This window comes from Bombus pyrosoma, linkage group LG9 (assembly GCF_014825855.1).
Source record: "Bombus pyrosoma isolate SC7728 linkage group LG9, ASM1482585v1, whole genome shotgun sequence".
Lineage (NCBI taxonomy): Eukaryota > Metazoa > Arthropoda > Insecta > Hymenoptera > Apidae > Bombus > Bombus pyrosoma.
The window spans coordinates 12256874-12269793 of record NC_057778.1 but is presented as its reverse complement, the minus strand read 5'-3'; the positions used below and the strand labels follow the sequence as shown (position 1 = coordinate 12269793).

General features: G+C 48.6%; 1 protein-coding gene across 10 annotated transcripts in view; it reads right to left on the bottom strand.

Annotated features, from left to right (window-relative positions):
- LOC122570608 (homeotic protein spalt-major-like) overlaps window positions 1–12920 on the bottom strand; it is a 75211-nt gene that overhangs the window by 12841 nt on the left and 49450 nt on the right. The window contains exon 1 of one of the 10 annotated variants that reach the window (XM_043733131.1): window positions 1939–2155. The exons of 6 other annotated variants lie outside the window; for them this stretch is intronic. In XM_043733131.1, the coding sequence (XP_043589066.1) occupies window positions 1939–2038 (100 nt within the window). In that variant the 5' untranslated portion in view covers window positions 2039–2155. 3 more of the 10 variants (XM_043733135.1, XM_043733133.1, XM_043733134.1) reach the window with 3 other exon arrangements.

Below are 12920 nucleotides of genomic sequence, written 5' to 3'. Positions count from 1 at the left end.
ATTCAATATTATTTCGTTGCTACTGAAACTGCGCGTAGAAACTTGTATCTTTTCCTATGTACGGCGACGAGGAAGAGACGTAGAAGCCAGATCGAGCTACCTTCCGTGTAGCGAGGACGACATCAGCGCGAAGAAACCGTGCCAAAGTATCATCTGTATTCAACGTTCAAATCGTTTGTGCGTATCGCACTAATGACGAAAAAAAAAATATATATATATATATATACAAAGCATCGGTCGTTCGAGATACGGTGTGTCGTGTGAATTTCAAATAGACAGTTCAGCGCGTTACCGATGCAGCAAAGAGCATTCGACGAACCAACTTTACATACGTATTAAGTAAGACGAGTAGGGGTATATGGTACGCGTGGAAGCGTTGCACGATGCATCTTCCTTATTCCAAGTCTAATCATCGATCCGCAAGGTTCAAACGTGTATACGCTTCTCGCGAGAGAAACTTGGTTGGTCCTACAATTTTCACAACGTACGAGAAACGAGAATATCCGCGACAAGTTTCGTCGCTAAAGAAGCGAATGTCCAAAACCTGGATTTTCATGCTCGACAACTAGAACGGATTGGTAAGAAGGTGTCGGACCGAGCAAAACGTTTTATCGTTCGTACGTGACGAGTATGACGAATAGCTTATCGATCGATCGGGCTGAATCGATTACAAATCTCGATTGACAACGCCATTTTGCTACGAACGATGGAGAAAAATCGAGTTTAATAAAAAAGAAGAAGAAGAAAGAAAAAAGAAAAAAGAAAAGGAATCTTCTAGATAGCCTACAGCGATAGTTTGAATATTTTACAAGCGTTTTACGTACTCTAGGTTGGTCGAGCTTGCAGCTTGCAACATAGAAACGTGAGAAGGTAAACGTTCGTCGTATCGAGTCCGATTCGAATCGTTCGATCGATCCAAGGATTTCGCAATACCGAGAATTTGTACGTTTCGATTCGATAAGAAGAGAGAATAGGAAAGTAACGAACGTCACCAGCTGGAACCAGTTTAACGGTCGAAGATGAAAGCTCATAAGGTTTCGCTTCACGGCTAAAGCGAACGCTCGCCAAGGCTGGAACGGGCCGAACGCTTGGCAAGTCGGCGCGTCATATTTAAAATGTACGGTGTCGCGGTGAAACCGAGGCAGAATGATTAATCGGATTCGTTCCGATTTTATTTACCACCCAGGCTTATCGACGCCGGACAGAAGATGGCGTTCGTACGATCGGCGCGCACGATTTTCCGTTCTTGAAAACGGGAACACGAAAAATATAACGAACCGCTGGATACGGGTACAAACGAAAGGAAAACAGCGGCAGACAGGGACCGTGACGATAAACTCAGTGGAGAGAGAGAGAGAGAGAGAGAGAGAGAGGATCATGCACGTTCGCGACGATGATAAGAAACGACGGCGCGGCGATTAGTATTCCGGAGCGCGGCGCGCGAAACCCACACCGCTGGAAACTTTTAATACGCGCACCGGGGCCAATGAAAAATGGAAATCGCTCGATTACTATTCCCGGCGGACCAGTCGGACCCGTTCGAATCGCACCAGTTACAACGTTTCATTCGCCACCCGATGTAACCATCCACTAGAAAACTCTGCAACCTCCGACTCGAACAACTTTCCATCACTCGTAGTACGCGAGACGAACTTTTCTCGAACGGGGAAAACGTAGAATGAAACGTGCAACGTGATCTCTTCTGTGACGGGAAAGAGAGGGAGAGGGAAAGGGACAGGGAGAGGGAGAGGGAGAAAGATGGAGAGGAGAGCGGGAGAATCGGGGAGGGGGCAGAGGGACCAGTGGGGCCGGAGAGGTCAGTGGGGCCAGAGGGGCCGGAGGAACCAGAGCGGCCACAGAGGTAGACAGAGAGAGGGCGAATTTGCGGGAAGTCGTCGGCGCGGCGTGGAGATGCGTTCAAGGTCAGCGGTTGCGTACCGGAAAATCGTGCGCACGAGAGTCTGGAGGGTCCGCAGATGGCCTGCTTGACGCCGCGGCATTCGAGGCGGCGCGTGATACTCCATCTCATGAGCTGCATGATTCCACGGGTTCGCGGAGCAGGAAGCTCGTGCGTGGCGCCGACTCGCGGAGGCGCGTGTAAGTTGCGCTGCGTTTCGGCCGGACGTCCGCGTGTCGAACGATGTCATCCGGCAAGGACGAGAGAGAACCGACTGATCGCTTGGTAAAGAGCCGGCCTGGGCGTAGGTAGCGTCGCGTCGCGCAACGTCACGCGTCACCCTTTCCCCCACCCTGTCCTCCCGCGCTCGCCCCCACTAGCTGGCGCTCCCTCCACCGCGCGCAAGCCTCTATACATACGCACGGTTATGACAAGGAAGGCGGCGCGGTTCATAAATCAGGGGGTAAGAGGCGGGGCTTCGCCGAACCACTCAGCGCCCGGTTATTAATTATCATACAGAGGAAACCCCTTCTTCGCCGGTTCCACCTACGCCGAACCGACTTCCGGATCCTACGGCTTCGTTTCGTGCGAACCGGCCACCGGAGTCATACGCTGCACGCGTCCGCTTTTCATTTTGCTCCCCGCGAGCCCAGTCTCTCGGCTGCCTCGGGGAGCGGCGGCGGGGGGGGGGGAGGGTGGTGGTGGTGGCGGCGGCAGCGGCAGCGGAGTGTGAGACGATGCCGCTCGTCGAACAGATAGACTCCCTTTGGTCCTCTGGAATGCGTCTAGAGTCTAGACGTCTCTCCTTTCTTCTTTTCTTTCTCTTTTCCTTCTCATTTCTTTCTCTCTTCTCTCTCTCTCTCTTTCTCTCTCTCTCTTCTTTCTCTCTCCTTTCTCTCTCTCCTTTCTCTCTCTTCTTCCACATTTATTTCTCTTTTCTTCCACGGGCGATTCTCGATTCGAACACGGCACTAAAGATTCAAGAATCTGGCGGTGAAAAAGGAGCCACGTATACTTTGCTTGGAGAAATGCTTCTGAGACGGAGATGCTTAAAATAACGGGAAGACAGATTGCTACTTATCGACGCCTTCTTCGTACCCTCTGACGTTTCTCCATCGTTTCGTTATCTTCCGGTTGGTCTCGAGATTCTCGGAATTGTCAATGGATAACGACCTTTTACAAAATAATCCCAGCCTTGTTTTATTTTGTTTTTTTGCTTTTTTCTTTAACCAGAAACCGCGTAGCACTTTCTAGTTTGCTAGTCGCGACCAACGCAAATATCTACTTTCCATTTTCATCGACGACGAATCCATTCAAATTATTTTCATCTTCGAATGTCCTCGAAGCGGCAACAAGATAACTGTACCATTAGGCCTGCGGCGTGCTGCTCTCGCTTTAAACGTTCAAACGTTCAAACGAAAAAGCTGTCCGATAAATTTATCTCGATATTTGCGAATAGCGTTGGACAGCGTTGAAGAAACAACGATGCTCGAATTTAAAGGAAACCTGACTTCTTACCGTTGGATACGGTTTTACCCGAGAAACGGAAAGCTCGTTTTATCGTTTGTCTCTTCGACGCGTTAAACAATTTTACAAACGTATTTAGTTTCGTGTAATTTCATAAGTAGCGCACGAACGACGATCGACGATTTGGGCACGAGACAACGCGTGACAAATCGAAGATCGACGACCAGACACGAGAGGCCTGAATTTCCTATGAATTAATCGGCTGGTAACAGGCTTCACACGGGCGACAAACGAAAGCAGACTGGCTAGAGCGTAGCTTTTCGAACAAAGAAACAGCTGGGCGCGTCGAACGCAACGACTCCATAGAACCTTACTGGATTATCTGTACTGGCCATAAAATAGCTTTAATTCGATTACTCGTTATCGGGCGCGAACACCGGTATCTCGTACGGCTTCGTGAACAGCTTTCGACCTCTCGAAGACCATCTACTACTAGCTTGCTTTACCGTCGAAACGTCATACGTTTCGTCATCTTGAGTTCGAAGAGTTTTGCTTTTACGTTCGATTCATCGCTTTTTAAATGCGAATTAATCATCAAACAATTCTTGCTATTCGGCAAACATAAATTACGCGACATCGTATCGTAAGAATACTCGAGGAATTTAGAGAAATTTGTAAATTCTAGAAACGCTTGTCCGCGGTTAATGAAATTGCTACTTACAAATTACGCGCACTACGTGGTACGTAGTCGCACCGCACGTTGTCACGTTGCGCGTTATCAATTTCTCAAGTAAAAGATTGCCCGGTGTGCAAATTGCCCGTGACTACGACGTCCTTAGTTTCCATTCTATATCCAGAGTACTGTCGGTGAAATCAACTTGCATCGTTATCATTCCCGAAGTAACGAAAATCAACTCGGTCGAACGCCATTGACGAAAACAATTGCAGGGATAAATGGGAAAGAGCGCGGGGAACGTACGGCAACGAGGAGAGCGCAGGTGGTTGCAGCAGGGGTTCGAACGTGATTCTTTGCTTGGACGAGCAGCCTCTTCTGCAGGTCAAAAGTACGTGCAGGCCTTCGGCCAGTGGTTACGCAACCTCCTGTTCAACTGTCTCGGCCCGTGCCGCGAGCGACCGAGCGACTTTTGTCCAACGAACGAACAACCTTGGGCCTCGGGCGGATGATTTACGCTCGGCAGTAAATCATAAACCGGAGGAAAGCCTCGCTCCAGCGGAGGCTAACGAGCCCCCGGGCTCCGCGACAATGCGAAAATGGGTCGGAAGTCATAATTCACGTCGGAGGAGTAGCAGGAGCAGCAGCAGCAGCAGCAGGAGCAGTAGCAGCAGGAGCAGCGGTAGGAGCAGCAATAGGAGCAGCAATAGGAACAGCAGCAACGGTAGCGATAGTAGTTATTCCGCTTCCCTTAACCGAACAGTATAAACATTTCGCTTGGAACAAACTACGAATTTGCCTGGAGGAACACACTGATGGACGGTTCCTCTCCGACAGTTTCACTACGGGCCAGACCGGATAGCTAACGCCTTGCAGCCTGGAAGACACTTCCTGTCCGGGGGAATCTTCGATCTCTCCGCTGACGAGGTTCCTTGAAATTTACGGCCACTGCTACACGGCTTGCTGCACAGGCTAATTTTCCGTCTGTTGCGGTTAATTTCGCGGATGCATCGAACGACGCGTCTTACGTTCTACGAGATGGATAATCGATCGACATAGATCCTATAGAGGTGGAGATTCGTTCACGATCGAAGGCGAGATCGGTTCGAGATCGGTTTTCGACTGTAACTATATTCCTAGACCGGATCTGTATAAACGCGGGTGTAGGATAGAGGCAGCGAGAAGGCAAAGGAGAAGCGGTTTTTCCAGGAAGCAAAGGGGTTGGTGCATCCTGTGGAGTACAAGGTCGCGGGACAAAGGAGGCCGATCGATAAAAGCAGCGGGCGAAGAATCGTTGCGGGGGTCGTTGCTCGCTCTCTCTCTCTCTCTTTCTCTCTCTCTCCCTCCCCCCCTCTCCCACCCCTCCCCCTCTCTCTCCCTCTCCCTCCATCTGCCTGTGGAGCGTAGAGTCACGGCGCATCGGTACCGAATACGAAAGGGATTCGTACTCGTAGTGACGGGGTCGAGTCTCGTTTAAATAAGTTAGCAGCGCGGTTCGGCGCGGCGCCGCGGCACGGCACGGCGGTGTGACGGCGTGGCGACGACGAGAGGCGGCGGAGGCGGCGGAAGACAAGAGGGAGGCAGGGAAGAGATAGAGGAGGAATGAGAAATGAACGGGGAAAGAGAGACGCCGAGGGAAATTGCACGTGGCGGGCCGCGATTGGCTCGCACCTGTCTTCTCGGACCGCCCTCCTTTACCCGGGATCGCATGCCTGCGTACCTAATACGCTTTCTTACTCGTTGCATACGCGGCTGCTTGCACCGCGTGCATGTGAATACACACTTTCTCACCGGGGCCAAGGTATTCGTGCCGTGTAATGAACCACCACCGCCCGGTTTGCCTCCTCCGCCTCCCACTTCGCCACTCTGCCACTCCGCCGCGCCGAGCCGAGCCGAGCCGATCCGTCGCAGTCGCAATCGCCGTCCCCGGGAGTGGGGTACCGGAACAAGGTGGAGGGGTATGGGAAGGTTTTCCTCGGCGAGCAAAGGACAGACGATAGTACATATTATACTTTTGTGCGGGCCGCGCCGGGGACGGTGGGGGCGGCAGCCAGGCATAGCCGCGGTTGCACACGGTTAATCTATCTCCGGGTAGACACTAAAGCGCAAGATGGAAGTCTCCTTCCATTACGATTGCCATATTTGCAACTCCGAGCCCCCCGTCCAACACCCCGCTCGCGATCTTCGCGACCGGGTTCCCTTTGTTCGCGAGTGACTGCTGTCGGCTCGATGAGTTACGGCCGGATCGTTTTTCTTCTTCGCTGGGGGCTCGATCTTCGCAATGGGATACGTTGCCACAAGGCAGAAGGGGTATTTTACCGCGACCACCGAGTGCCGATTCCTTCGATTCCTTCGATTCCTTCGATTCCTTCCACTGTTAAATGGCAATCGTCTGCTCGTGCAATGGTAGCTCGATATCGCTACGTGTTTTTCAAAGCATCCAGCGTATAGCGTATACCTACGTATATTTAGTTTGTAAGGCTAAGTCCTGTAACGTGACGAGCAAATCGGTATATACCTTTTCAATAATGCGTACCATATATTTCGCTAGTAATTTTTCATCTCTTAGTCGGCGAATTATGCGTTTTAAAACTCGATCGGTCTGTAGTAGCGAAATAGCTTTGAAGTTTCACGAAGGTACGGCAGTACCGTAGGGTAGTTGTTCGACGGGTTGCACAGAATTTCGCACGGTCCATAAAGAAATCCGAAGAAATCTGCCGACTGCTGGCCTCAAAAGACCAAGCCCATTCGCGGGAGCTCTTGAATTATCGTAAATCACGTGACACGTGGTTCCTACGAACGGCATGACGGAAAGCGAAACGTTGCCCGTTTGCGAACGTAGCCCAGGAGGAGGTCCAGCATCTCCTAGCTGTTGTATAATATTTATCGTTTAAAAGAGATGGGATCGCTGACAAGTTGCCAGTTGACTGTAAAATCAAGCGAGCGACATTCTTACAAGTTGAAAAACACAGCGTGGCGAACGCCTAAAACTATCATGCTTATACATGTATACACTTGTACGAATACGTAGCTACGTACGTTCGAAATTACGGACGAAGATAGGTTTATCCCCTATCGAGGACAACGATCCTCGACGAACTTTTCGTTTCCCAACAAGCCGATCTATCATCGCCAGGACAAACATCGCAATAAACCGTACACGCGTATCTTCTCGCGAAACTTTCCGCAGGACTACGCTCTTGTTCTCCGGCTGCCTGCTCCCATGAAAACCCCGATCGCCAGTTCTCTCGGTTAGACACGTTCACGTCCCTCCTCGTCTCGAATCTCCGACGTTTTCATCGCGCGAGTCTGTAGCTGAAGTTATTGCGATCCGCGTGTTTGTTAGGCGATCAGTAACGCGTTAACCGTGTCGAGGCTTTGTTATCTTCGAACGAAGGCAGCTCAGAAAGAAAAACACCGTCTGCCCGGCATGAAGTAATAAAGAACCTCGCGAGCCGGCGCAGCGCGACGACCTGGCGAAAGAGGGAGGGGGAGGTGGGGCAAGAAGGTGAAAGAGGAAGGTGAAGGAGGTGGAGGTGGCCGCGAAAAAGAGGGGTCGAGAGGGAGAGGGAAGATCGTTCGGCGACCTGTTAAGTAACCAGCAGATTTACAGGACTCTATCTTATCGACCAGCCGCGTACACCGTGCCTCGGTCTGTACGCTTATTTATTCGTTTGCAAATGAATAAAGAAGGCCGATCGATGCTCGCGGACCGGAGCTCAGAACGCTACAAGTCGCTGCTATGGATTCCAATCTAGAAGTAGAAGTTGGTCGGGTCTTCGAGCGAGGGGGGGGGGAGGGGGGCGGCGGCGAGTCCAGGTCCGGGCATGTCATACGCGAAACCCTTATCTCGTTCGGGCGAAATCATGATCGTTCCTCGCGCCAACTTCCCCGTGGGACAGCCAGCTACACCAATTCACGGCCGCAACACCGAGTGTGAGAGGGTTTTAATGTTACCGCTGCTCGGACCGGGGAATTTATCGTTATTTGTAATCGCGGCCGGTCGAGTTTCTTGGCGGTTCGCCTTTCGGCGGCCCTCCGGGGCGTACACCCTTTGTGTTGCCCGAGCGATCGCAACTCTCTCCTTCCCTGTCGAACTGCGATCGCGCGGTCCGTGTGCACGCGGATCCGCGCGATCCCGTGGACGCGCGTGAAAAATCCATCGATATCGCCGTACACACCGTACAGACTCGCGGTTAACGCGTTTATCTGCCCAGACGAGGAATCAATTTCGATCTAATCCTGACCAACGGTACTTTGCTCGTCGTGCACTTACACCGCCTCCAAGAGACTGGCGTGTACCTGTGTACCTCGAGTGCCGACCGAGACTCGTTTGCGATCGATGCTTTCCGTGTTTCTCTGATTTTCGGTACCCTCGGACGTGCTTCCCCCCCCCCCCCGCGACCCCCTCCAAGACTCTAGGCGATCGCTAACTTCTGCATCCATTACCTACGTCCGTCAACATTTCACAATATTTTGATTCATCCAGATTGTTTGTTCGAAGCAACGAGACATCGGTATCTTCGTCCCCTTTTACTCCTACGGAACTTGTTCCCCTACCTTTCCGATATGCCACGACATCGACATGGTTTCATTTGAAGTAGCATTTTCGCTACTTACGCTATATATTCCCTGCCTATCTTCAGAAAATTCGACAGCCACGAATTTTACAAATTATTATTTTTATCCAATGATACTACTACTACTACGTTTATATCGAACGACATCTACGTTTGGTAAAAGTTGCGCGAATGTCACGATAGTTGAACGCGCTTTATTCGCTACACCGCGAATTTTTACGCATATTTAAAAAACTACAAGCTAGATACTTATTTCACGTTTATCGAACGTGCCTGTGCTAATCTCTATGCACGTGCATTCTGTGTCTACATTTTTGCACCTTGAAAGTTTCCATAAACGCGCGTATATCCGCATTCCAGCTATAAAGATTAAGCACAGAAGGAAATTTAAAATGATATCCGCCTGTTAATCTGAAACTTTCGGGGGCAGCGACATTTCTTATCGGCGCCGGTCTAATAAAGTACCTCGCTGTCATCGTATTTGACTTGGAAGCCTTTGCCGACGGCAACCGCAAACGAAGTCGTAATAATCGTAATAATCATCGTGGCAATAACGAGCGAAAGGCGTGGCACGCGAGGGAGCACAGAGAAAGGGGGCGTGCGTGTTAAACTGGTGGCGTGCGTGTTCGCGTTGCGATCAAGACGGGACCCTTTTACGACGAATTATTATTTAAATGGTCTCAGGGGCACGGTCGAATTGCAACAACAGAGACAGTCAATCTTTTCCGGACACCTGCAACGTCATCGCTATTTCTTAAAGACGATTTTCTTCCAATACGATCGTAACGTTGATTGCCGACAAGTAATCGATAACGTATCTGCGCATCTTTCGAAGATATCGCGAAACTGACGACGGTTTTCGATTTATTTGCAAGAGAGAGAGAGAGAGAGAGAGAGAGAGAGAGAGAAGGGATCGAATTTTCGTTTCGTTGGAACGAAATGAGCCGTACGTGATTCGTTCGTTTCGTTTCACGATCGTCCGATCGACGACGTGAAATTGCAATTGAAAGTCGCTGATTAATAAGAATCCGCGCGAGAAATGAAATCGAAGAGACGAGAGGATTCTCGAAGGATCAAGTCGTGACAGCGCTTTAAACGTCCAACAGAGATGCCGAACAGAGAGTTAAGAAGATCTGCGACGTACCGATCGGTCACGCGGCTTACAAACCTATAACCGAACCATTTCGTTAACCTAATCAGGAGACGACCGATGCTAGTACCCTCTCGGAAGGAGTCGGCGCGGCAGGTCCAAGCGAATGGACGAGGACGCGCCTGAGTGGATCATTGCGTGGCAATGCACGTGAACATTGTTCTGGATGCGATGCAATTTAAACGGCGGCGTTCGACCAACGGGTCAATCTGCCGTCACTAATGCACTCGTATCTCTAGCTGTAACGAACCGGCCAAAGTTACAGCAGATCTCGGCCATCGCATATTATTATATCGTATTTCCTTTTTCCATCGGCCGGTATTTACCAGGTCTATCTACTCGACGTCTCTTTTACGAAAGAAAGATGCTCGTACGCTTTACGTTTCGAGCAACGAATCAAGCCTTTAATTCTTACGTGGTTTCGAAATTAGTAGCAGCATCGTTCGAAAAAATTCGACTTCATTTCTGTACATCGTGCACGATTCTTCGCCGTTACCTGCTATCGCGCTATTGAATAATATAGGTAAATAAACTGCCGATAAGATTGCGAGAGTCGCGTATCCATGCGAATAATCCTCACGGCCTCGCGCTTAATTCTTACAGCCTCAGACCCGGCTTTGACTACGACTTCTTCCCGGCTTCGCTAAACGATTTTACAACGATACATGGTAATTAAGCGTCCCCTCCGTCTGTCCACCGACCGTTCTGCCAAACGACGCGAGAGGCGAGAAAACGGAGCAGCCGCTGTGTGCTGTCCTCTTGGGAAACCGGTCTAAACGCTTTCGTTGAAAAATCAGGCCACTCGTTCGAACGAGCGGATCGGCAGGTTATTCGACATTTCGAGAATCGTTCGGATAGTATTAATTGGATGTTCAATGAGCAGCTCATGTAGGTAGGTATACGTATACATATCGAATACAGCTATATTCCGTAGTGCGTTTCCGTGCGAGAGTGAAAACAGTGTAACGAGCGTTTTCTTTCCCTCGTTTTTCAATACTTTTTCTTTTAAGCAATATCGAATGATCTACTGGTGCCTGGAAATAAGCAGATGCATAGAGATAATCGTGTCGATTTACGCGTGCTTTAGGCTGTCGCTTATGAACTTCAATGCAAAATTTGTAATTATACGTTTCAGATCATTATCCCCGCTATTTCGCTAGTATTTTCACCAATTCTCTTGCTACGTTAGTCATTGCCAGTCAATTTCAACTATCGATTAACTATCTTCGAACGATACTTTAGTTGGATTTACCTTCTTCCTCTGATACATACGGCATTGCGAAGTGTTTACCTTGCTGCGAATAAATATCTATGCTAATTATACGAATCCTGTCCTGGCACATCTCGCGGGTTTCCACCATTTTCGATCGTGTTATCAACCTAACGAACCCAAACAAACCACCGCTTGGCTTTAGCTTTCGCAATATTCACAAAATTATTTTCCATATTTTTTACTTTACGTCTATTATCTTTTTAGATTTCGCTAGATTTGATAATTATAATCCTTGAGCACGAGGTAAAAGTTACCACGTTAATAGATACATAAAGCTTAAAATACACAAGTATAGTACGAGTAAGTCGACTGTTCTATCATTAAGTACACGTTTAGAAACGAGTTTAGCGCGTAATGCATAATTAATGCTTGTTTCTCGTTTCAAATAACAGTTTTTAGATTCGTTCGATTTAGGTAACTCAGTATCTTTGAACCCATTTCCACTGTGAAAACTCCACGTTCGTCCACCAGCTCGGCTACAGTCACTTAAAGCTTAGATAAATTAACGTTGTAATATCAAACGAAGTTGACTGTTATTATCAATCGTCTATACGTCATAGGAAGGGGAAACCACGCTTCTCCGAATTACGATCCTTACGATTCTTTGTAAGTAAAGTAAGTAAAGATCCAAGTCGGTAGTTTGATAAATAAAGAAGGAATTAACGGGGCAGGTTTCCCGAAGACGTTTCATAGAGGCGCGTGCAACCGCGCCATTAGTAAGATTTACGCTTTGACCAGGCCAAGTTTTACCCGCTCGATTGGCAATGTCCAATGAGGGACGATTAATGCCGCTCGTTTAGCCGGTTCGCGATAATTGCCATTGGCTTAAACTCGCCCTTTGAAAACTGAATTACGCGCGTGAACGAAATTCTCGAACGTCATCGAGATCGGCTGTCTCGATGAATCGTAGCCAGCTGCTCGCGAAATGATCTCGATTCGCGAAAATTGTTCGATCGTGTCGTTTTAAACGATCGTAACACGGAGGATCGTTGGTTGATAATTTGGTCTAGGAAAATTAAGAAAGGATATACGTCTCGGAACCAGCTGCGCTAACGGATTTACTGTTATCGGTGTAAGTAGGTACTGCCATAGGGACAGAAAGCCATTACTTCACGTGCTACGATATACGTACATGGTGATTCTAAAATGTCCCACCCACGTTGAGAGAAAAGCGTTGCAAGCAAACGAGCAGAGTGCTATTTTTACGATTGTCGTACGAGAAGCGTTTCCTTTTCAGTCGTTAAATCACCTCCCTTTGTTACAGGTTTTTCCAAAGTCTTGTTACAATTTTGCAGAAATTGCTTTATAATAAATAATTTATCGGCCACATAGCGTACACGAAGGAAATTCGAAGCATTGGAGTCGCGCGTACCTAATATAGAGAATACAGATACACGATTTTACGTAGCGCAGATTAGCGTATGAAACGAAAAGCTCGTTAAAGAAGGTGATATACCGATGTTCGCAAATGCTACGCGACTATAAAGCGCAACGAGCAAGTTAAATTTGGATCAGACAGGTTCGCACACGATTAGCTCTATGATAGATAACCGTTCGATGAAAATCGTTCGCATTAAGATTTGGCAACGCGAAACGTGTTCGAAACTGCTAAATTCGCTAATAATTCGTCTACGAACAGGTAACAGGTTATTTTTTCATCGTCGAAGAACGCGTTGGAAAAGTTGACGATCGCCTATTCTCGAATCAGCTGGTAGTATATACAAGTTGCATTCAGAGCTCTGGCAATCTTTTACGATGGTCGAAGAACGGCAATTAAGCCGTTTCCGCAGGCTAAAATGACGGTTAATGATTCGACCATTATTTCCGTCAGAGTTGTTCACCTCTGGTTTTTAATTGCCGAAATATTTCATCTTTCGAAC